Here is a 27010-nt window from a genome sequence, read left to right as displayed (position 1 = left end):
CTAGTTTATAAAATTATACACGTGGCGTCCCTATGAGATAAGGCGTTACAGTATTTGTCTTCTTGGATTAATTAATTATTTAATTAATTCAATTAGGTAAATATCTAATTTGAAAAGTGATTATAGATATTTTAAGGTTTTCAAATATTCTCTCAAGTGGTTGAGAGATTTCTTTATTAATATCAGTAACCGAATTTAGTTATAAATATATGTTTATTTAAACAATTAAATATGATTTAATTAAAAGAAATTTAACTACTTTAAATAGAAGTCTGATTTGAAAAATTTTGAACACTATATTTTCGAAGTATATAGAGAGAAAAGAAAATATTTTTTTCTTCTCAATTATTCTTGCACATGTGTTGAGAACTCTGTTGGGTTTTATGCCCTAAATAAAACTCATTTCATATAATCAGATTTACTTATTCATAAAGATCAGAAATAACATTTTATGTTGCATGGTTCACATGATTTATTTCATGATTATATGTATATAATGTATGAATTCTTTTTAAGTCCAGAACATATGAGTTGGTTAAAGATTATAGTGTTGTCAGCACAGTGGAATATAATCTTTATTATATGTTCAAAAGTTGATTCCCTGATTTGTCAGAACACTGGATTTAGACTGACATGGTATAATCAGCGATAGGTATTCTTACACCTTGGAAAAGTGTTATGTCCTTTCCAGGACATTGGCAAAGTTTACCAGTATCGGATGCATGGAGTATGCATTGGAATGGACCGATATTGAACTTTGAATTAGATTTTGAAACTTACCGTAAACATCTATTCAATTCAATATCATAAGTTGATCCTAGATCACATGATCGAAATCCTGATATGGTTAGGCTCAATTTCAAGAGTATTATTCGTGTTCTTTGATTTGTTAGTTAAGCCTAATCTTTAGTCTGGGCAATACGTACATTTTGGGAACACGGTAGTGCAATTGAGTGGGAGCGCTAACATAAATATGGAATCTATAGCTTCTATTTGGCAAATAGATTTAAAGGATGATTTCCTTCGAGCTTAACCAAACGAAGATAAATGGTGGAGATCTCATTTCACTTAGGTGAAATATCATTTATACAGGGTTAAGTGTTTTAAGGATAAAATACATTGTAGGGTGTTACGGTAATTTAATCCTGTACAGTGTAAATCATCTATATAGAGGATCATTGATCACATTAGGGTTATAACAATGGATAACTAATGACGTGTCTATATCGTGGAACATATAGAGCGTTTCTATATGACTGAGAGTGCAATTCCAAGTTCTAAGTGTGGATTCAATGAGGAATTAATAAGTTAGGAAATTTACTTGGTAAATTCGGTTCGACTTATTGGAAGCTCGGTTATATAGACCCATGGTCCCCATACTAGTTGAGGCCATACTGCTTGTAAGACTCAGTTAATTGATTTTAGTTAATCAATTATAATTCTAAAAGTTAGACTATGTCTACTTTATGAATTCTCACAGTTTAAGGATGAAATCGTAAATAAAAGGGTTTCTAGGTTTAATTATTAATTAAGAGACTTTGTATGTCTAATTAATAATTATTTTAAATGACAATATTATTTAATAATCTATTTTAGTTATTAAATAATTAGTTTTGGCATTTAAATGATTAGAATTGGAAAAATGGCATTTTTGGAGAAATAGAAATAAAATTGAGGAAACTGCAAAATCCAAGTGAGGCCCATTTCCCTCTATGGCCGAGCACTCCCTTTGTGTTTTCCAATTATTATTTTTATTTTTTAATTGTCATGTAATTGCTAATCAAAGCCTAGCAAAAATAGGAAAGTGGTGGATCACACTAAATAAGGCAGTTGATTGATTACACAGTAATTAAGGAAACTGTTTTATTTGGAAAGTTGTGCTCTCCCTTCTCCCTATATATAGCAGCCCTTGTTCTCTTCTCTTGCACATCATATGAACCATGAGCCACGAAATTGAGAGAGAAAAATAGAGAGAAATTTCGAAATCCTTGTGAGATGAGTAGTGCCCACACACATCAAGTGGTATCTCAATCATAGTATGGAAGACTATGGAATTTCTGCATCAAAGAAGGAGAAAAGAAGATCCAGGTTCAGACCTTTGTGATGCTCTGCTACAGAAAGGAATCAAGGGCTAGAGATCTGAACGGAAGGAGTCATATTATTCCGCTGCACCCACTGTAAGGTTTTCTAACTTTATATGTGTTTATTTTCATTGTTTTAGAATTCATATTAGGTTGTTAATCCAATATACTTGTTAGTAAATCTAGATCCTGGTAAAATAATTTCCGACAACTGGCACCAGAGCCATGGTAATGATTTACTTTCATGTAATATGAATTAAAACGATGATTGCATGAATCTGTGTTGATTTGGATGGTTTCATGTTGGTTTATGTGTTAGTTAATGAATGTATATGTTGTACAGTTTCGTTTTCCATGAAAAATATTTTTTCAATTTTTGAAAATATTTTATTTGGATTCCTTGTGAAAAATTAAGCAATTTTATTTTTTACGGAACTCGATTCCGATAAAAATTGAGAAAGATATGAATTTTTGAAAATCGGGATTCAAGGTTGTCAAGGGTGGTGCTCATGCGCACCAGACCCTCGGATCAGCCTTTCCATCCGCGCGCGTAAGTCTGGGCGTGCACCCTGCAGCTGACCGAGGCTTCTCGGTCGAAGTCCCTGCAAGCGCCGAGTTTTCTCGGCGTCACCACCTGCTCCGCGCGCGTATTGGGTGTCATGCAGCCTATTTTGGCTGCAGTTGCAGCCTACTGGCAGCAAAAACCCAAAATTGCGATTTTTGGGATTTTTTCCCAAAAATCCAATTTTTTCATGGGTTTGTTTCCCAAAAATTAATTTTTCCAATTTAAAATATTTCTAAATTGAAATGTTTCCAATTTTAAATATTTTCAATTTGGAATTTTTTCCAATTTTAAATATTTCTATTTTGGATTGTTTCCAATTTTTAAGTATTTCCTATTATGGTCAGATTTAAAAATTTGTTAACTTCTTTAATATTTATTTGTTATTTAATTATAAGATTGGATATTTTGATATTTAAGATATTTTAAATTAAAAGATAGCTTTGTCTTTTTATTTAAAATATTATATTAAAATTATCTTATATGGTAAATTAAATAATTAATAAATTTGAAATTAACATAGATATTTTTATAGATATACTTACCATAATGTTTTTCAAATTCAAAAATTTGTTATTTTGTTAAATATTTAATTATTTATAAATTATAAGTTTAAAAATGATATTTTTTTCTATATATATCATTTTTTCCTTATTAGAAATTTATAAATCATATCTTAAATATTTAAATAACATAGATATTTTTGTAGAGATTTGAATATTGCTTAATTTGAGATATTTTGACATATAATTATGGTAATTATTATTTATTTATTATTTTATTCCTAAAATAATAATTATCTAACCAAATCTATTTTAAAATTGGTTTATTTTATTAAATTATAAGATCTGAAAGTGATATTGAAGACTCTTTCCCTTCAAATCATTGATCTTATTAGATATTTAATTTAATTTGATTCAAATAAACCTAGAAATTTTAAAATTAGTTTCCTTTATTTGGTTAGTTTAAGAATAATAATTTAATTATATTAATATCTTGATTCACATCTGTTACATGGACAATGTTTGTTTGTTTATATTGTTTATTCAAAACTTTTTAACAAACCTATTATTTATCTGATCTAAATTGCTATGATTAACTTGTTGACAGATCATGATCCATTGATCTGATTTTAATCATAGTCCAATTGACGATAGATCTTATAAATAATTTGTAACAGGTAAATTTTGTACTTCTTTCATCTGTGTAAACCTAGTAACATGATAGGGTCCATCCAAATCATTTGACCTGTGTGAGCCTATATGTTTACTTTTGGGCTTAGATGCATATAGGGAGCCCATTTAAGTTTTTACTAAGTAAATGGACTAGGTTGCTAAAATAAATTTTGACATAAGGAAATTTATTTAGGCCCAATTAGATTTGGGCTTATTCAATGAATAACAATTGTTTATTTTAAGGTTAAATTCCTCTCTTTTGGGTCTTGTGTGAGAGTTGGGGGCCATAGAAGTGGGTACGACATACTGAACCCAGCTCCCCCTCACATGAACTACCCCAATTGTGAAGGCCCATTTGCCTTATTTAAATAATTGTATTAGGTTAATTATATTAGTCTAACCTAATTAAAATTGAATTAGCAACATAATTAACTTTTAAAATATATGAAATTTATTTTTCATGTAATATTTTAAAGTTAATTTTAGAAAAACACTTAGTCAATGATATATTCTAGATAGTTATTTCTAGTACTAGTTATTATTTCTAATATTAAATAGGAAAATATCATTGATTGTGAAATTAATTGTCTCATAATTAATTTTGGTACAATCTAAGTTTAGTATATTTTCCTAGTATTAAACTAGAATTAATAATTAAGTTTCCTCTTTACTTAATTATTTATTTCTTGAATTTAATACATTTAATTAAATTGAAAATTTCAATATCTAAGTTGATTTTCATCATGATACTTTAATATTGTTATTTTCATGTTATTTAATTAAAGTTGAAAATTATTTTAAGTTTGGAATCTTATTTCAGAATAACTTAAGTTTGAATAATTTTCAAAATATATTTTATTTTATTTTATTAATCATTTCCCAAAATTTTGAAATTGCATTTCTTTAATGCAGAAATTTCGAATTTTATTTGAAAAATAGATTAAAGTTGAAAATTATTTATTTAATTTTGGACCAACTTAAATCAGTGACTTTTTCATTTGATGGTTAATTAAATAAATGAACTAAAATATATTATAATTAGAAATTGGATTAATTAATCTATGAAAGTCTAGATAGTTATTATCTGTTTTGCTTGAAGTATTTTTCTAGTGTATTTAATTAAATAGAAAATTAATATTTAAGTTGATTTTTTAATCACGATACTTAAATATTTGAAATTTTTCTTAGATATTTAATGAAATAGGGAAATTATATTTTTTTGTTGAAAATTAATTTTTATTAATTTTGGGCCAACATAAAATTAGAGTAATTTTCCAGGATTTATTTTATTTTATTTTAAAGCATTTTCGAAAATGCAATATATATTTATAGAAAATTAAATTTGAGTTGTAAATTAATTCAAATTAATTATAAACAACTTAAATTGAATAATTTTCTAAATATTTATGGAAATTATTACTAAGATGGAAATAATTCACGTTATTTATCTATCTAAGTATAATTTATAAATATTAAATTAAAATTTATATTTGGAATTTTTCATTCTAAATTGGAAATTTTAATTAAATAAATATATATTTAAAATAAATGGATTAAAATAAATATTAGAAGAAAATACAACCCTTCATTAAATAATGAGCTTTATTATTATAAGGATATTCGATCTCCATTGTTGGTTTTACATAGCTATTGTTTTAGTGAGTAATCCTCCCTAATGGAGGAACGTTCATTAGCAAGTTAGCACCGTTTAATCTCGAAAGATAAGTAATCTTGTAAGTTTTTTTTTATATAGTTTATGACCACCCTAATGGTGGCGACTGTATAAGACTTGCAAGAATATGAAACAATGGTGGAAGCTCATAAGATAGAATAGCCTTGACTCTCGCCTAAACAAGACAACGCGGATTCACATCTTGATCGAATAAAAGGTTGCTAGAATGTTTGACATTTTAGATGAGCTGACAACTCTATTCAATGAATGATAGCTTTGACTCTCGCCTAAACGGGACACTGATATCAGTTTGTTGAAAACCTTGGAAATTATTTAGGATTGTATGTTTTAGTATTTTCACTTGTCATTCCTACTTGCTATGTGCTTTATAATTTCTGAATTGTGTATGAATTTGTATTGAACCATGTTATTTTCTGTTATTAAATTGTAGTTTAATTTCGAATCTTCATTGTTGGTCTAACTTGATTTGTTTTTCTAATGAGATAAATCCCTAATGGATTTTCACCATTAGACTAACATAATAGTGTTAGATCTCGAAAGATAAATATTGTATATGCAACATCTAACTGTTCATCAATTGATGACACCTTAGACTAATGTTTTACAATATGAAACAAGAAGATTGTATAAATAAGATTACTTTGACTCTCGCTAATCGGAGCATCGTTGGATTCTTATTTAAAATGAAATTATCCTAATTCCTCTTAGCTTATTCATTTCGAATTAGCTTAATGACATATCATTGGATGAATGGTCTATAAATCATATAAAGTCTTATTTTCTCTTAAGAAATTAGATGACGCATATGATTATATTCTCGGAATTCTATCCCTAAATGATATAAATCCTCAATCTTAGATATCTCCTACTTGTATAGGCAAATCATAGAGTTAGATTAGTAGTGGTGGTCCAAGAGAGAATTACTAATTATACAGTTACACTTTCACAAGTGTTTCATAACCATTTTCTTTCAATGGATTCAAACTGTATGAGTTTAGTATTCTGTGACCAGAATCCACTTGCACTATTCTAAGAACTCTTTGATGAAACTAAAGTAAGTCATCAAAAGATACAACCACATATTTCATAAATCTATGGCATTTGTATCTTGTTCATAGTGGTTTTGACAAGATCATTCTCTGCAAAGAGTTAATATGCCTATATCCACTGAAAGTAAGTTCATCTCATTCGCAGATGGATGTACATTCAGGGGTGGATATGAGTTTTCGTTGTATTCTTAAAACAATCACTCTAGATTTTACCTTACGCAAAAGAAATTTGAAATGTTTGAAAAATTTCATGAATTTCTAGCAATGGTGAAGGTAAGTGGTTAAAGATCTTGCGAACTGATAGGGGTGGAGAAAAGTTAGTAGATATGCAGTTCAAAGATCATTAATTTGATTTTGAATTATATCCAAACTTACCTCCCCAGAAATTCGAGTTGCATATTGATGATTAGTTACTAGTCGTTGCCTAAATCCTTATATGGAAATAAAATTTCAGAATGATGCAATGGTTGTATACTTTATATAAATCATTACTAGATTCATGGATGACCTAATTGAAATCTTAAGAAAAGCTAGAACTGCTAACCTTGGTTTGCATGTTTGTTAGCTATTCTAAGTGATTAGGGGTGGAGCATCCCATAGTCATTAGATAAGAAAGTGTTTGTTTAAACAAATACCACTTTTCTAAGAAAATGACTAAGTCTGAAAATAAAGTAGCAAATAAAGGAGATATTTTTTTTTTCTTGATTCCATAAGTGTTCTATCATCTTATTTTATAAGATGATCCCACTGCCTCTGTTGTCTTAACACAACTGAAGAGGTCTATACCATTTAGTTTTCTTTGACATAGTTCACGGTACCTTGTTGTAGTGGGAGAGTTTCTAGGAACTCACCTTCTTATAACTTGGAAGACACTAGTGATTAAAATCCATTGTGAATTTAAACAAGTAATGGATTGTCAAGATAAGAAAGTAAGAAGAAAGCCAATAAAACTATGGTTTGATCCATTCACATGGAGTAACCTAAAGTTTTCTATTACAAGGACATGAAAGGAAATTTTCGTTCATAAGTCTATTCAATGGACTTAACAAAACTTCCTGTTCCTAGTATTATAGGTTTGAGTTTATCTAAACCTATGGCTTGTGGTATACCTGGTAATTACTTACTCTAATGCAAGCATGAGATGCTGATGCATTTTCTTTCTAATGGCAATCTATAGAAGCTTCACAACTTCTTAGATATAGATTTTATTTATCTAAGGAAGAGTCTCAACTATTCCAGAGAAGATAAAGCCATGAAAGAATTTCTTAAATCAACAGTGAGAGGTCTCAGATATGCTTTAGTATGCCTTAGACCAGACACCTACTGTTGAGTGGGAGTAATGAGTAAGTATCAGATTAATCCAGGAGAGGAACATTGGAAGACAATCAAGTAAATCTTAAGATTAAGAAGAGGAACTATATGTTAGTCAATAAGGGTGTTTGTTTGAAACTCTTAGACTACACCACATCAGATTTCAAGACTTGCCTTTGTGCTAGAAAGTCTGCTGATGAGATGGTGATTACTTTGGGGGTGGAGTAGTGATTTTGGAGAAGTGTTAAAACCTATCTGAAATCTCTTGGTCTACCAGAAAGAGACTGAATGTTAAAAGTTGCAGGAAAGATACTTATTCAGTCTAAGGAAAGTTCTATACATTTGTGGCAGTGTTCCAACTTGCCTTAACTACTAGGGTTACTTCCAGAATAACGAAAGAGTAGTTGCCCAAAAGTATAGAATCCAGAATCCCAAATGAGTAGACATATAGAGAGGAATTTCACATTATCAAAGATTTTGTGATTAAGGAAGAGTAATAGTGGAGAAGAGGTTGTGTTTAATTCAACCTATCAGATCCTATTACGAGGAGTTTACTACTATTACACTTGATTGGTATATCAAGGTGTTAATGATTATTTGAAATGCACTTTTTGTTTTATATTAGTGCAAGTGGGAGTTTGTTGGGTTTTATGCCCTAAATAAAACTCATTTCATATAATCAGATTTACTTATTAATAAAGATCAGAAATAACATTTTATGTTGCATGGTTCACATGATTTATTTCATGATTATATGTATATAATGTATGAATTCTTTTTAAGTCCAGAACATATGAGTTGGTTAAAGATTATAGTGTTGTCAGCACAGTGGAATATAATCTTTATTATATGTTCAAAAGTTGATTCCCTGATTTGTCAGAACACTGGATTTAGACTGACATGGTATAATCAGCGATAGGTATTCTTACACCTTGGAAAAGTGTTATGTCCTTTCCAGGACATTGGCAAAGTTTACCAGTATCGGATGCATGGAGTATGCATTGGAATGGACCGATATTGAACTTTGAATTAGATTTTGAAACTTACCGTAAACATCTATTCAATTCAATATCATAAGTTGATCCTAGATCACATGATCGAAATCCTGATATGGTTAGGCTCAATTTCAAGAGTATTATTCGTGTTCTTTGATTTGTTAGTTAAGCCTAATCTTTAGTCTGGGCAATACGTACATTTTGGGAACACGGTAGTGCAATTGAGTGGGAGCGCTAACATAAATATGGAATCTATAGCTTCTATTTGGCAAATAGAAGTAAAGGATGATTTCCTTCGAGCTTAACCAAACGAAGATAAATGGTGGAGATCTCATTTCACTTAGGTGAAATATCATTTATACAGGGTTAAGTGTTTTAAGGATAAAATACATTGTAGGGTGTTACGGTAATTTAATCTTGTACAGTGTAAATCATCTATATAGAGGATCATTGATCACATTAGGGTTATAACAATGGATAACTAATGACGTGTCTATATCGTGGAACATATAGAGCGTTTCTATATGACTGAGAGTGCAATTCCAAGTTCTAAGTGTGGATTCAATGAGGAATTAATAAGTTAGGGAATTTACTTGGTAAATTCGGTTCGACTTATTGGAAGCTCGGTTATATAGACCCATGGTCCCCATACTAGTTGAGGCCATACTGCTTGTAAGACTCAGTTAATTGATTTTAGTTAATCAATTATAATTCTAAAAGTTAGACTATGTCTACTTTATGACTTCTCACAGTTTAAGGATGAAATCGTAAATAAAAGGGTTTCTAGGTTTAATTATTAATTAAGAGACTTTGTATGTCTAATTAATAATTATTTTAAATGACAATATTATTTAATAATCTATTTTAGTTATTAAATAATTAGTTTTGGCATTTAAATGATTAGAATTGGAAAAATGGCATTTTTGGAGAAATAGAAATAAAATTGAGGAAACTGCAAAATCCAAGTGAGGCCCATTTCCCTCTATGGCCGAGCACTCCCTTTGTGTTTTCCAATTATTATTTTTATTTTTTAATTGTCATGTAATTGCTAATCAAAGCCTAGCAAAAATAGGAAAGTGGTGGATCACACTAAATAAGGCAGTTGATTGATTACACAGTAATTAAGGAAACTGTTTTATTTGGAAAGTTGTGCTCTCCCTTCTCCCTATATATAGCAGCCCTTGTTCTCTTCTCTTGCACATCATATGAACCATGAGCCACGAAATTGAGAGAGAAAAATAGAGAGAAATTTCAAAATCCTTGTGAGATGAGTAGTGCCCACACACATCAAGTGGTATCTCAATCATAGTATGGAAGACTATGGAATTTCTGCATCAAAGAAGGAGAAAAGAAGATCCAGGTTCAGATCTTGGTGATGCTCTGCTACAGAAAGGAATCAAGGGCTAGAGATCTGAACGGAAGGAGTCATATTATTCCGCTGCACCCACTGTAAGGTTTTCTAACTTTATATGTGTTTATTTTCATTGTTTTAGAATTCATATTAGGTTGTTAATCCAATATACTTGTTAGTAAATCTAGATCCTGGTAAAATAATTTCCAACAAACTCAACTAGAACAAAGATTATACACTTTATCCTAATAGTCCACACTATTCCTTGTGTGTGGTAGATCGATTTAGAAGATACTAGTGTGAGTCCAAATTGTAAATTCATCATCAACTGGATTAAGAGATACAACTTACAAGAAGTTTCGAGGATACCCTGATAGGCTTCAAGAAATATACTCTAAACTTATTATTTTTATTGTTCTGATTTAATGTACACATTTGGAGATCCTGGGAGCTATGATACAATGATAATCAGATAATACGAATTCTTCTGCTGCGAACCTGATTTAGTACCATAAAACCAATAGAGTTGTGACAACAAGTTTGGCAGTGACGGAATGGGACAAGCCACGAGAGATTTGGAACCACTAGACCCATCGTGTGTCTCTCTCTCTGGAAATAAGGAATAAGAAAAGGAAAGAAAAAAGAAAGAAAAATACTTTTTCTTAAAAAAATTATAATAATTTTATTTTTTATTTTTTTGAATGAAAAATTCAAGCTTTATTAAGCATCAAATTCTGTTACCTAACAACATAACAACTCAGTTGAGACATCCCTCAAATTGAAAAGTATGATTAAGGTATGAACGAGGCGCTCTAGCAAAGCTATGAGCAACCACATTTGCAAACCGTTTAACAATTGAAAACGAGACAAAGGGTAAATCATTAAGCAACACTTTACAATCGTTAATCAAATCACCAAAAACTAAAATCATGTTGGAATTTATTTTACTAGGATCTTAGATCTACTCACAAGTATGTTGTTTTAACACCCTAAGCATGAACTTCTAAAACGATATGAAATAAACACATATAAAGTATAAGAAACCTTACAGTGGTTGCAGCGGAATATAATGTCTCCTTCCACTCAGATCTCTAACCCTTGTATCCTTTCTGTCGCAGAGTATCACCAAGATCTGAGCCCGAATGCCCTTCTCTTCAGTTTGGATTCTTCACAATCTTCCAGACTATGATTGAGGTACCACTTGATGTGTGTGGGCACTACTCTATCACTAAGGGTTTTGAAAACTTGAAGAAGGAAAAAGAGAGAAAAAGAGGTCGGCTATAATAAGGGAAGTGATGGCTCAAATTTTTCTGAAGGCAAAATTTCCGATTTTCAATCTCTTAACAAGTGTGAGCCATCACTATCTATTTATAGGTAACCACTAGGTTTAGGTTAGGAATTATTGGACATTAAAATAATGAAAATATTAATTAGAAAATTCATATTAAGTGGCCGGCCATGATGTAGTGGGCCCCACATTGGTATTTTGCAATTTAACCAATTTTCATTTCTATTTTCTCAAAAACGCCAATTTTCAAATTCTAACCATTTAAATGCCAAAACTAATTATTTAATAACTAAAATAAATTATTAAATAATATTTTTATTTATTATATTTAAATTAGACACAACAAAGTCTTCCAATTAATAAATAAACCTAGAATCTCTTTTCTTCACAAGTTTGCCCTTGCTTAGTGAAAATTCATAAACTAGACATAGTCTAATTTTAGAATTATAATTGATTAATTAAAATCAATTAACTGAGTCTTACAAGCAGTATGGTCTCAACTAGAATGGGGACCATGGGCCTATATTTCTGAGCTTCCAATAAGCTGATTAAGAATTCACCAAGTAAATTCACAAGCTTATTAATTCTTTGTTACATCCACTCTTGGAACTTAGAATTGCACTCTCAGTCATATAGAACGCTCTATATGTTCCACCATATAGATACGCTATCACATTTAACCATTGTTATAATCTAAATAATCAAAGATCCTCTATCTAGATGATTTACACCGAGTAGGGACTAATTTACCGTTTCACCCCTCAATGTATTTTGATCCTTAAAACACTTAGCTACCTGTAAATGATATTTAAGTGAGCTAAAATATAATCACAGAAATAAGAGCTCTTTCATTTACATCTATTTAGCTAAGCTCGAAGGAAATCATCACTTGACTTCTATACACCAGTAGAAGCTATAGATTCCATATTTATGTTTAGTGCTCCCACTCAATCATACTATCATGTTCCTAATATGTACGTATTACCCTGACCCGAAAGTAGGTTTAACTAACAAATCAAAGAACATGAATAGTACTTCTGAGATTGAACCTAAGCATATCAGGATTAAGTTCTTTTGATCTAAGATCAACTAGTGATATTGACTTGGAAAGATATAACGGTAAGTATTATAATATCTTTACTAAGATCAATATCAGTCCAGTCCAATGTATACTCCATACATTGGAGACCAGTATACTATGCCAATGTTCTGGAAAGAACATAACACTTATACAAAGTGTAAGTATACTTCATCGCTGATTATCACATCAGTGTAAATCCAATGCACTGATGAAACAGGGACTTTGTCTTTCGAAGCATATAATTACAATCACATTCCACTGTGTTGACATCACTGTAATTGTGTATGACTATATGTTCTGGATTTAACAGATTTTGTGTATATATATATAAATTAAACCATAAACATGAATATAACATGTAAGCATAAATGATTTCTAATATTTTATTGTTGACAGATCATATTAGATAGTAATGGGTTTTATTTAGGGCATAAAATCCCTACAAATCATTCTAAAGGAGCTCCTTAACGATTGTACCACAGCCAAATAATCAGTTTCAATAAAGACCCCCTGCCAAAAATTTGAGTATTGTTTTACCTAGCTAAGAGCCTCTCTAAAGCTCATGGCTTCTGCAACTTCAGCAACCACATTCCTTTGGAAAAGCTTGGTCCTTCCTTCAATAAGAAACCCCTTGTCATCCCGCGCAACCAAGCTAAGGCCGAACCCATTGAGATCTGCAAAGATAGTCCCATCTACATTTAAAATAATTTTTTTATATATATTTTTAAATATTTATATTATATGGATCAATATAAATGTATTACATGTATATATGAGTGTACACGTGGACAATCTACTTTGTATATAATAACAAAAAATAGATGAAAAAGTTAATTTGGAGTTTGAGAAGTTTTATTGGCAAAAAATAAATTTGAGGGGTTTTAGATGCAATTATAGTGAAATTTTAAGAGATTCATCCGTAATTTATTCAATTTATAATTATAACAAATTATTATATTATTTTGTTTTATTATTTTTATATTTTAAAACATTTTTTTTTCTTTTTTATATTTTTTATAGAAATCTACATACTAACCGTCATAGAAATAAACAGAACAACTTAAATTGCAACATAAATCTACATAACAACCACCGGAGCATCTCGAATTGTAAAAATAAAAAAAAAAATAAAAAACTAGTAAAGGATGATTCTAAGAAAAAATATATACTTTAGTATTTTTTTAAGGTATATTTTAGTGTTATTTCTACTAGGGATAAATATGTAATTAATTTTGAGGAAAAATTCTAGCCAGAAAAAAAAAAAGGAATTTCACCAAAAACTGGGTATTACTGTTTAATTTCCTCAAACTTGACACGGATAGGAGCCAAAAGGAGGAGGGAAAGGTAGCTACTAGCTAGTGCCGTGGCAGACATCTCAGTCGGGTCTGCGACAAGCGACAAGTTTCTGTGTTGCCAAAGATCTAGTAGAAACTTAAATCTCAAATTTGTCTAAAATCTCACTACTTCTTCAACAAAAGTCTTCTTTCAACATCAATGGGTTCTCTTCCAATACAAACCATCCTATTTATCTTTGTCTTTATCATTCCCCTCACTCACTCTGTTCCTTTCATTGTTTTGCATGGTAAGTGAAATTCTCACCTTTCTAATTAATCATACTATTTTTCTCAATTCTAGTCAATACCCTTTATTCCAATTCTACAGTTAGATTGAATTCAGAATCTTACCTCCTTTATTTATTTATTTTACTCAACGTTTTGTCTCTTTGTTTTTCATTAATTATTGCCCACTTCTTCTTTGTTTGTTGGCTTCTGTTGTAATGGAAAACATGTTTGGAACAAGCTTTCCAGGATAATATTTGCCAAGTGACATAGTTGTTAACTTGCATAATCTTGTTTTAAACTTTACAACTAGTTTTTTAATATGCTGGGGCGCTTTCCCCCAAGCCCTTTTTTTAATTGGCAGATTGGGATTAGAATATTTGTGTCAGTACATGTATGAAAGTTGTGCTTGAATTATTGAGATTCTTTTCATACATGTCTTTATAGGCATTGGGGATAAATGCAGCAATAAAGGAATTACACATTTCACTGAGCTCCTTAGCAACTGGTCCAGTTCTCAAGGATACTGCTTGTAAGCCTTTTCAGTATTAAACTTTTGTTTATATAACAACCCTATTCCTCTTTATATGATTTAATGAAGAGAATCGGTACTATGCCTGCAGAGAAATTGGAGATGGCTCTTGGGATTCCTGGACAATGCCGCTGTTTGAACAAGTGAATCTTAAATTTGATTATACAAAATTTGATGTTTTTGTTTGTCATCTTCAATCTTATAAACTAACAATGGATAATTGTCCTTCTCTTTGCAGACGTCTATTGTTTGTGAGAAGGTGGTAAAATGGTTTGCTGATACATTGTTTTTTTTTTTCCTTTTTCCATTCTAAGAATTAATGTATATTTTCTTAGCTCCCAAATTTTGATTTCATTTTACAGGTGAAGAACATGAGTGAATTGAGTGATGGATACAACATAGTTGGACTTTCACAGGTGATTTAAAATTGTTGTAAACATATGGTTTTGCCACTTCACATTAGCTCCTTCATCTTATGCAGCGATGTTGTTAATATTATCCTGTATCAGTCTAATCCTATATTCTGGAGTATATAGCATGAGCTCTTGCATTCATCTGTGTTGATGTTTTCATTAAACGTCTTTTACACATGGTAGGATGTAAATATAATGTGCATTTATTATGTTTCTCAGGGAAATTTGATTGGTCGAGGTGTAATTGAAGTTTGTGATGGAGGACCTCCTGTAAGAGCTTGATTTAACAATCCATATATATTTGCTTTGTTTTGCCTTGTCAATATTTGAAATTCCATTCTCTTCTTGGCTACTTGTATCTTTTCTTTAAAATGGATGCGCTACCTTTGTTCAAGCATTACTAGACGGGGCTTAGCTATGCAGATGTGAAGATAATTCATTGCCATTTGCCACATACCGTGCTAAAGTTGTGAAGCCAAAATTTTCCTTCAACTTGCCCTTCAGATTGTCCTTACTTTCCTTTTTCTTACTTGTATTGTTGACACTTATTTCCACCAATTCATGTTGAAACTTAGTTCGTGCTTATTTTCTGTGATTTTAAGTATGATCTATTGTTCATTATATATTTTTCAGGTGAAAAATTTTGTATCCATTGGAGGTCCTCATGCTGGTACCGCTTCTATTCCATTCTGTGGAGTATGCTTCTTTTACTTGCCTTGCAATTTTTCTGTTTTTTTATAGATTCTTTTCGTGCATAATATTCCGAAGATGTTAAATTTACAAATATTAGTAATGGATATGTTCTTATGTTTATGTTAATTTAGCATGGCTAAACATGGATAGAGAATCAAAGGATAGTTATCACAAAATGGTTTGACAGGCTCTGCATTTTGCAGTCTGGGTGGTTTTGCATTCTTATTGACACTTTAATCAAGTCGGAGATCTACAGCGACTATGTCCAGGTTTATTTCTTTCTAAAATTTCAAGTTTTTTTTTTTCATTCTAGTGCATAGGATGGATGTATATGTCTATTACATATTTTATGTCAAAAATTAGAATAAAAGCAGTGGTAGGAAGAGGTAACATATCGGCAAGTTTCTAATTGAAACTTAACGAAGAAGACACAAAATCATTAAACAGCTCAGAAACAATACCAGAGAATGAAGAAAAACACTCCTGGAACTTAAGAAATTGTTCATGTTTAGGCAAAATTTATTGATAAAACAGTAGAGAAAATAAAGAGAGCCCCTCCAGGAACTAGAGAGCTTGATCTATCCCAATTCACCACCAATTTCCCAATGTTCCCACTTTGCAACTACAAGCACACTTTATCACAGCATAAACAAGCCTAACAAACTCTTTCTCTCTCCAATGAGTCATCACTCATTTACACGTCATTTTCACCCCTCTATCCTTTCTCCAAACATAAGTAAATTTAACTACAGGCCTACCACATATATTCAAACATGTTTGTAATTGTGACAAAGGCAGGAGGGATACTTAAATTTTTGGTCTTCTCTCTCTCTCTCTCTCTCTCTCTCTCTCTCTCTCTCTCATCAGTATTTGGCTTGATCAGAAATTTTGTTTCTTTTAACTCGCCTTTCTTCGGTGGTTTGCAGGAACACTTGGCTCCAAGTGGCTATCTTAAAATCCCAACTGTAAGTTAATTCCTCATTTCTTTTCAATTGAGCTGATTACATGCTTCTTCTTGTAACAATTCTAAGTAATGTCCTCAACAATCATCATGATGATCCCAGTTTCACAAAGATTGGAAAGGATGAGAGTTTAAAAGTTATTGCAGTGTTAAATTTTCATTTTGTTTAGGGATGAACTTTATTTCTTATAGTTCCATGGAACTGAAATGAGTAGTTGTAGACAAAAAATTTGATTGCTTGATGGATATATCATCCAGTTTTGTAAATGTTATTTTAGACCACAGATTCCTAAAACTGACACCAAAGGTTATTCCCTTCTCCTTCCATCAGGACATTGATACCTATCTGAAAGGATGCCATTTTCTCCCCAAGCTTAATAATGAAATTGTTGAAGAGAGAAATTCCACTTACAAGGAAAGATTTGCAAGTATAGATAATTTGGTACTTATAATGGTGAGTTACTGTTTCAGCTATTTTATGTTTTAAAAAAATATTACTATATTATTTATCTACTTTTTTTCATTAATTTTTATTTTCTCTTCTTAGTTCATTATGTAATTTGATGCTCAAGGCTTATGCCAATCTCCTTTTTTCTGCATGATTGAGCAGTTTGAGCATGATACTATCGTTGTACCTAAGGAAACCTCCTGGTTTGGATATTATCCGGATGGGACCTTTGATCCAGTTCTACCTCCACAAGAGGTAATATGTTATTTCCATAAACTTTACTTTTGTTCTTAGGGAGATAATTAAATATCCCAAGCAAGTGGTGGGAAGCTGCACTTTAGAATAGTTTAAATTTTCATTTTCCTTTTGCCGGTCGATTCAACTGAAACTAGTTTCCATAACATGTACAGACAAAGCTATACACTGAAGATTGGATTGGTTTGAGAAATTTAGATGAAGCTGGGAAAGTCAAATTCATTAGTGTACCAGGAAATCATCTACAAATCTCAAGAAATGACATGAAAAAGTATATAGTACCATATCTGGTCCATGATTTATCAACACAACCAAGCATAAAAAAGTCTTCATCTTATAATCGGTTTTCCTCAATCTGGAACAAGCTCTTGGAATTGGCTGCATTTACAGAGGGTTAGCGATTACTTGCAGTCCGTTGAGTATTGTTCTTTATTCAATAATTTATAATGGAGAAGTTAGTAACAGAAAATCTTCAATTTAACACTTTACAATGGACACATTTACCACGAATATGATGCAATTGTTATATATTGGTGTGAAAAATTTGGACCTACTTTCATGGTGTTGTATTATGGCATCATAGTGATTAATCACATTTTATTTTATTTGGAAAATTTGATTTTTTATTTGTATAATAGGGAGAAATTTTTTTCCTAAACCTATAATACATTATATTGGTAAGATGGGACAACATTTACTATATTCCCATATTACCCACTAATTCAAATCTGACCTCTCTCTTTCCCCTCTCTTTCTCTCTTTCTCTCTGTCTCGCATCTCTTCGCCGCACATAGATTGCCCACAGCTGTCGACGCAGACAGCACACACCCGTTCACGCAGACCGCCCCCACTGTCCACGCAGCCGACCGCCCCATGTCACCCACAGCCGACCGCCCCCCACCGTCCCCTCTCTTTCCCTCTGTCTCGCATTCTTCTTTTTTTTTTTTTTTTTTTTTTTCAATTTTTTTATTCAATTTTTAGTGCTTAAATTGATGAAATAGATTAATATGTTGCAATTTTTTGTGAAATTTGGTAGTTAAGGTTAGATTTAAGATGAGATTTGTTAGTTAATAGGGTTGAAATTGGTATGAGTTTTCTGTCGAAAATGAATTTTTTAGGTCGGGTTCGATGGGGCTTGATGCCCGTCCGATGGAAACCGATGCACGTTCGATGTGTGTCCGATGGTACACAAAATTACTTCATTTTTGGGTTTTTTAGAAGTCGTTCCGATGGGGTCGATGCCCGTTCGATGTGTGTCCGATGGTACACACATTTAGCTCAATTTTTGGGCTTTTGAACGTCGGGCCCGATGGGGTCTGATGCAAGTCTGATGTGTGCCCGATGGTACACGATTTTAGCTCATTTCTGGGCTCCTGAAGGTCAGGCCGATGTGATGTAATTGAGGGGTAATATTGGGTTTTACTAAAAATTATCTCATTTTATAAATTTATTAAAGTTTTAAATTAGTGGACCAATTTTAGCCCTTATTATGCATAAAAATTCAAAATTTTCTTTTATTTGCTATTGACAATTCAGTTTCTTTTAAGCTTGTTCACATCCTCAAGCGTAAGTCTTTTTGTGCATTTGGAGTCACTTTACAAACACAAGGAGAACACATCGTAAATCGTAATCATATCATGATCATCTTCTACCTAAGATATATATATCTTTATATATTAAAATTGCCTATCTAACTGCATTTCTTGGTTTAACAGAATATACTTTAAAAATAAAAGAATATTCTATTAAATTTAACGATGTTAGTAGGTTTAATTCTCCAGTTAACTTTGCAAATGATTGTATCGATAAATAAAACTAAACCCTCAAAACCCTAACTCATTTACACTGTACGACACTTAACTCTTCCCTTCCATTCTCACTCCCAATCGCAGATCGTCGAAACCAACAGCACGACGCTTTCACCGACTCCTCCATTTCACTCTCCCAATCCCAATCGGAGGTCAATCGATTTTATTCCCTCGGTTGGAGTCGACTTCTTCATTTATAATAACTTGTTATTGTACTATTTAGAAGTGAAACGATGTTGCTTCTCAACCACGGCCTACGACAATTTGAGAAATGTTGCTTCTCTGCTTTTCATCGAAGAATATCAGTCTAAGCAATCCTTATACCACGATAACTCAATTGAATCAAATTTTCTGGTATTTCCCCAAATTGAACATACCAATCTTTTATTTTTTCTTTTTATCTGCGATACTTTTAGAACTGTGTCTAGGGTTTCATTAGTATTTGAAATAATTAATTGTATATAGTTTTTACACTTCTACAAATAAGAAATCTCTTAAAGATTTACTATAGCCAAATTCCACTCCTCACTTCCTTAATATCACTTCCTAAGATTGGCTCATATCCCTTTAGACGTCCATCTTCGATTTGGTAAGTGATCCTCTAAATAATCAATATAGATAATTTGTTTAGGGTTCAATTGTCTTGCCGTTGTTCTACATTATTATGAGTTTTTTAATTTTTAATTTGGCATTGTGTTATTTATGTTAGATTATATATGGGTTTTCTAATTGACAATTATGGCTAAATTATGAATTAGGTTTTTAATAATTAGCATTATGTTGTTTAATAGACTAAAAATCTCAATTATGTCATTGATATCTTTAGTTGGGTCTTGCTATGATATGCTTTTGTAGTATAACTTTGATCATATAAAAATGCTTTGAATCCAATTTAATATTATGTATAGGCTAAAGTCTCTGGTCATTTAATATTTTCCAATCAAACTGACTAGAAGACTTACAGAGTTCAAGGGCTTATAATAAGTCTCTGGTATGTTTTCATCTTGCTTGGTTTTTATTTATTGGTTTTACTTTCCTAACTAATAATGTTTGTTTATTTGTTGCAGGACATGAGGAACAACGCACCTCCATATCTAAATTCCTAAAAAATATGGTAATTTTAGGTATAAGCAGTTTTAGATTTTGATAACTCTCTTTTGTTCATAGTAAACTTTTGTTTAGCTTCAAAATAATTTTTTAGGTAAGGACTGAAATACAAATTCTTAGTTCAGTGTCAAGACATTATGTTTGTCCTTATATTTTTATATTAGGTCAACAAGGCACTATGTTTGCACTTGTTGGATCAACTTTACTTGTAAAGGAAGATGAGGGTGCTTCTGTGATCTCTATTGAAGGGGTTATATCATTCCCCTCAATGTGGTGAAGAGTGATGATGGTTTCAACTGATCTCACGGCTCTGTGGTTTGTTGTTATTTTATATGATGTTTTTGTTAACATTTCATGTATTATTATTAGTCCAAATACCCTTTAATCATTCACTTTCTTTCACTTAATCTAAGTATCTATTTAGTGTATTTTCACAGTCATGCTGTTTGCTTATGGATGTACTTGTTAGACCCCAAGACAGTAGAATATGTTAAAAGAAAGTAAATGAATGAGTAGATAAGTTATTATGGTGAATGATATTATTAATAGGTGAATGTAGGAAGAGTGAGAGTTACTCAATGAACTGAGTAGTTTCTAATTGTATCATGGAAAGTCTAGGCCTCTCGAAGGTGAATATAGGCCTGTGATATTCTTCTGTAATTTTTTTTTTTTTCTGCAATATCAAGTGTGATCTATTAGTCTATATCAGTACTTTGATGAAATTATATTTTTATATTAGATTTATAAGCTATTGCTTTGGTGTTCTCTACTTGTTCATACTGCTGTTATTAGCTATAATATTAAGTGTGATCTATTAGGCTATATATGTACTTTGATGAAATTATATTTTTACATTGGATTTATGAAGCTATTGCTTCTTGCAATGCATAGGTATCGACTTTAACAAAGAGAAAACAGAGTCGGTAATGTGTGTCATTGATGTTGATCAGCAGTAACACTTTGATATGTTATTCAATGGACGTTATGTACATAGTCAAAATTTACCTAAAATATGATGGATTAATTTAAAGCTTAAAATAAAATTAATCATACGTGGCTTGGCACGTAACATCCACCTAGTATATATGATATCTATCTATGATGAGTTTTTTTTTGTCTAATGAGTAATGACGTGTTGTCTTTCTCAGACTTGTATGTGAAAAGAATGGATAAGATTTATGAAAAAGAATCATCTCCATATGCATTAAATAAAAGGGCTTTTTATTTTTACACTTTAAAATATGTTTTTTTTTTTTTTTTTGTATTTTTACGGAATTCTACATAGAAACCCTTATTGCAACTAGCGCTGTAACCTAAATTGCAACAAAAAATCGTATAGAAACCCCTATTGCAACTAGCGCTGCAACCACTTTAGAAACTCAAACCGTAATTTTTTTTAAAATAAAAAAGTTAAAAAAATAGTATACAGGATAATTCCTTTTAAATAAATCATATGCACTCAATTATTGAAAGAAAATTATAATTCTAGAAGGATACATAAGTGTGGCTCGAATTCAAGCACATATGGTAATTCGGTGGGATTTCATCTCAAAATTAATCGACAATGACAGGAGTAGCTCATACATTTTATATATTGTATTATCTTTCCATATATTAGCAATATGAGACTCTTTCTAATACACCATTTTCACATTTGGATTTGGGAAGTGTGGATATAATATGCAACTTTTGAGAAATTTGTACATTTTTTTAAAACTGGTTAAAGAACCAAACACTAAAAATTTACACACATTGGTCGAAAGGTTCCAAATAGAACGGAAATTTTTTAATTGTTATGATATCATGTTAGAATTTAAGATAAGGTATATAAGATTCTATATCAAAACCAATTGGTAATAAAATGTGTTCACGCTAAAAAGTGGCCAATATCAGCTCGCTAGATTGGGAAGATGAATAATGAGTTTAAGTGATTAATTTAGAGCGACACAAAATTTATAGTAATTCACTCTTCACGTCTTAATAGTAATGAAGTTACATCTACTTCGAGTTTTTATTTCTCACGAGAATTATAAGAAAATTAGCTAAGTCTGAAAGCTCTAATTTCTATTTTCTAGAGAGAGATGCTCTAACTTTATATATATTTTTTTAAACTTAAAACTAGCTATTGAAACTTTTCTTTTATAGAGAATGAGGTCCTATTAAAATAATAATAATAAAAGAGGATGTTTCAATAGTTACATTAAATATGTAACCATCATGGTTACATTTTTTTAGCCATTAGATTACTATTGAATGATTGTGATTAATTTAAAAATTAATAAAAATAAATAATGTTTAACTTATAACCTCATAGTCACCTAATAATTTATTTTCTTATAAAACTTTAATGAAGATTAATTATAGTTTAAAATTTAATTAATTACAATTATAAATTAATTTTTCATAATTTACTATTAAATAAAGATCTTTTAGCAATTTTTTTGCCCTTAAATTATTAAAATTTTTATAGCAAAATTCTTTATAATTTAAAATTATACATATATAATTTCATAATTAAATTTTTATTATACTTATAACTTTAATTTAAAATTATTACACTTAATTACTTAATTTTTTATTTAAATATTTTAAAAGTAAAAAGTGAAATAGGTTGAATGTATTTTCTAAAAAAAGTGGCTAAACTCCTCCATTATTTTTTTTATAAGGATTCATTTACTCAAAAAACCAAACCAGAGTAAAAAAAAAGTCAAGCTCCCCCAAAAAACGAAGCAACTTCAAACTCGAATAGAAAAACTCATACTTAGTTCTTCTAGCTATAAGAAAATAATTTAATATCATTTAAAAATAATAAATTATTTAAAAATTTATTATACAAGAAGAGAATTCTAATTTGTGTAAAAAGAAGTCTAATTTTTGTAAAAAAAATAAAGTTTTATTGTAAACATTATAATTAAATGGCTTAACTGGTAAAATAATTATAGCAACAATTTATATAAAAAATTATTTATAATTATTAATTGCTAAAAGAAGTCTTGTTAAATATTTAATTAATTATATTAAAAAAATAATTAATTCTAAAAAAAGAAGTTTTACTTATTAGTAACCTGCTATTATAAATAAAAAAAAATGTAACCACGATGGTTACAATAAAAATGTAACCATTGAGTAGTCACCCTAATAATAAAATATTGCAAAATATATGGAAGATACATTTAGGCTATTGATTAAGGTTCAAATGTGTATATTTTAAACCTTTAATTATGTACATAAAATTAATTTAATTAAATATTTTTTGGTTTTAATTGTAAAAATTATTTTAGTTGAAAAGATTTAATTTATTTTAATTTTGTGTTAACTTTTTAGATTTGGTGGAGAAGTTTTTTATTTTTTGAACAAACGAGATCTGTAACAAAGGATAGAACATGAGAGTACAAGTTACAAAGATCTAAAGAAATTTTGAAACAAAATTGTTCCAAACACACTCTTTATCAGTTCCTAATGCAGCTTGGGCGAGATTATGAGCTAAGATATTGTTGCTTCTAGGAGCAAACAGATCTTTGCATTAGGAAAAGAGGACAAAGAGGAGATGATATTCCATATCAAATCAGACAAGATTGATTGATCTCTCTGCTTCTTTAGGATTCTAGAGACTAACACTTGGCAATCTGAAACCACAAGAACGATAGGAAACTAGATTGTCTGGCACCAATTTAAAGCTCGAAGAAGAGCCTCTACTTCTACAATGGTTGGAGAAAGACCTAAAGTTGCAAAAGAATAGAGCCCTACTATAAATCTATCATGAGAATCTTGAATGATAGCCCCATAACTATGTCTATTGACCTGACTCTTCACTGCAACATCTACACTTAGCTTATATTTCCCTGGTGAAGGCAATAATGAAACTAATTTCGATTGATCCAAATTGCTGCCTTGAAAGGTGCCATCTGATTTGAGGGTGACCTTAGCTTGAGCTTCCTTGTTATCATGCAAATATGAAATAACAAAAGGTTCCACATCCATGTAACCAAGCTTCTTATCTACAAAGAGAGACTTATTACGATGATTCCAAATTGTCCATAAGATACCAAAAAATACAGCCAAATCATCTCTCTGAAATATTTCAAAACCTCTTAAAAGGAATTCTTTAATATCACAAGACTTGTTATTATAGAAGAAATTTGGAAAACTAGTGTGTTTCCAACACTTACCTGCCCTAGAACACTCTAAAAGGGAATGAGTATTAGAATCAGTTCGTATTAAACAAAAGGGGCAATATGGGTTATTGAGGATCTTTCTTGAAAAAAAGATTAAGTTTGAAGAAGGTGGTTGAAAGCCCTCCAAATAAAATGTTTTATTTCAGGAGGAATATTGGAAGACCAAATAGATTTCCACCACCACTTAAAGGTATTAGGATTAACGGAACTGGGATAGGAATAATTGGAGTTTGCAAGATGGTAAGCTGAAGTGACAGTTAGGATTCCTCAAGGACTGTGCCCCCAAATGAGACAATCCTTAGTATTGGGATTAAGTGGCACTTTGAGAATTGAGTTAATGAGGTCTTCTTCAAAGTGATTGTTGAGCTTATCAATATCCCAAAGACCATCCTCCCTAATAAAATAAGAAACTGTAGTTTCAGGAGAAATTGGGTTATTTTTAAAAGAGATATAATTGGATCCTGGAACTGAATTAGGGTAGATATTTGGACAGATTTACCACCTTTCACCTTCCAAACTAAACCTTTTATAAGAAGATCTCTTCCCCAAAGGAGACTTATCCAAGAAAAAAAGGAACATGTCCTATTGTAGCTTGGATAAAGTCATTATGTTTGAAGTATTTTGCTTTTAAGAGGGAAGGCACAAGGGAATCAGGGTTAGTATAAATTTGCTAAGCTTGTTTAGCCAACATAACTTGGTTGTTATGAAAAATATCTTGAAAATCTAGACCCCCGAAAAACTTATAATTACAAACATGGGACCATTTTTTTTTCAGTGAATTTTGTGTTGATTATCAGCCGAAGATCTCCACAAAATATTTGCCATAAGTTTTCCAAGATGTCTACAAATAGAAAGAGGAATCCTACAACAAGACATAACATACGAAGGAATGGCTTGGATAACTGTCTTGAGTGAAATTTCTTTACCAACTTTTAAAAAAAGTTTTTGGTTCCAAACAGATAACTTACTACTAGCTCTTTGGAGGAGGAAAAGAAAAGAAGATTTCTTAGAACGAGAAAAATATTGAGGGACACCTAAGTATTTATCTATAAAAGATTTATCATTCATGTGGAGTAAATGAAGAAAAGAGGTCTTGTGCTTAGGTGTTGTATTAGGAGAGAAAACAACAAAAGACTTAGCCAAGTTGACTGATTGACATGTGGCTTTATTATAGATGCTGAGGATATCTTTAATTGCCTCAAAATTTTGAGGGTTAACATGAGTGAAGAGCAGGCTATCATTAGATAACACAAGATGAGAGATAGAAGGAGCAGAACGACATATGGAAATACCTTAAAACAAATGAGCTTGAGTTTTGGAACGAATAATGGTAGAGAGACCTTCTGCAACAAGAAGAAATAGGTAAGGTGAAAGTGGATCGCCTTGCCTGATTCTGTTGGAAATTATTTTACCAGGATCTTAGATCTACTTACAAGTATGTTGATTAACACCCTAAATATGAACTTCTAAAACGATTATAAATTTAAACACATATAGAGTATGAGAAACCTTACATTGGGTGCAGCGGAATAATATGTCTCCTTCCGTTCAGATCTCTAACCCTTGTATCCTTTCTGTCACAGAGTATTATCAAGATCTGAACCTGAATCTCTTTCTCTCCTTCCTTTGATGCTGAAACTCCTTCTTGTTGAATGTCTTTTCTTCACGATCTTCCTCACTATGATTAAGGTACTACTTGCTGTGTGTGGGCACTTACTCTATCACTAAGAGGTTCGAAATAATTCAAGGAAGAAGAAGAGGGTGAAGGTGGCGGCTAGGTATAGAGAGAGAAGGCTCAGGTTTTTCTCTGAAGGAAACAAGATGTGGAAGTCTATTTTTCCTGAAGCCATCACTATCTATTTATAGCTTAAAATAATGAAAATATCAGATGATAAACCCTACAAACGTGGCCGGCCATGGCATATTGGATTTGGGCCTCACTTTTGCAATTTTGCTGTTTTATCATTTCTACATATCATTTTCTCAAAAACGCCAATTTTCAAATTCAACCATTTAAATGCCAATTCTAACTATTTAATAACTATAAATAATTATTAAATAATATTGTCATTTATCATATTTATTAATTGGACCATGCAAAGTATCTTAATTAACAAATATGCCCTAAAAACTCTTTCTTTACAATTTCGCCCTTACTTAGTGAAAAATTCACAAATAGACATAGTCTAATTTGAGAATTATAATTGATTAATAAAAACCAATTAAATGAGTCTTACAGGTAATATTGTCTCAACTAGTGGGGGGGACCATGGGTCTATATAACCGAGCTTCCAATAAGCAGATTAAGAATTTATAACCTAAAGTCACTGACTTATTAATTTTTCGTTGAGTCCACGCATAGAACTTAGAATTGCACTCTCAGTATATAAAACGCTATATATGTTCCACCATATAGACACGTCATTAGTTATCCATTGTTATAATCCTAATTTGATCAATGATCCTCTATATA

General features: G+C 30.9%; 1 protein-coding gene across 2 annotated transcripts; it reads left to right on the top strand.

Moving 5' to 3' along the window:
• The first annotated feature begins 13782 nt into the window (after window positions 1-13782).
• LOC115717142 (uncharacterized) lies at window positions 13783-18061 on the top strand. 2 transcript variants are annotated; one of them, XM_030646092.2, is made up of 12 exons: window positions 13783-14168; window positions 14593-14677; window positions 14769-14820; window positions 14916-14936; window positions 15040-15093; window positions 15310-15360; window positions 15724-15786; window positions 15987-16052; window positions 16710-16748; window positions 17076-17198; window positions 17355-17447; window positions 17603-18061. In XM_030646092.2, the coding sequence occupies exons 1-12, from the start codon at window positions 14081-14083 to the stop codon at window positions 17843-17845; spliced, it is 978 nt and encodes a 325-aa protein (XP_030501952.1). In that variant the 5' UTR covers window positions 13783-14080; the 3' UTR covers window positions 17846-18061. The 2 variants fall into 2 exon arrangements, with proteins under 2 accessions (XP_030501952.1, XP_060971529.1); XM_061115546.1 differs by lacking the exon at window positions 14916-14936 and having other exon boundaries at window positions 13787-14168; window positions 15013-15093.
• Window positions 18062-27010: the final 8949 nt, after the last annotated feature.

Source organism: Cannabis sativa, chromosome 5, assembly GCF_029168945.1.
Source record: "Cannabis sativa cultivar Pink pepper isolate KNU-18-1 chromosome 5, ASM2916894v1, whole genome shotgun sequence".
Taxonomy (NCBI): Eukaryota; Viridiplantae; Streptophyta; class Magnoliopsida; order Rosales; family Cannabaceae; genus Cannabis; species Cannabis sativa.
The sequence above is the reverse complement of the archived record's forward strand: the minus strand, read 5'-3'. Positions and strand labels throughout refer to the sequence as shown.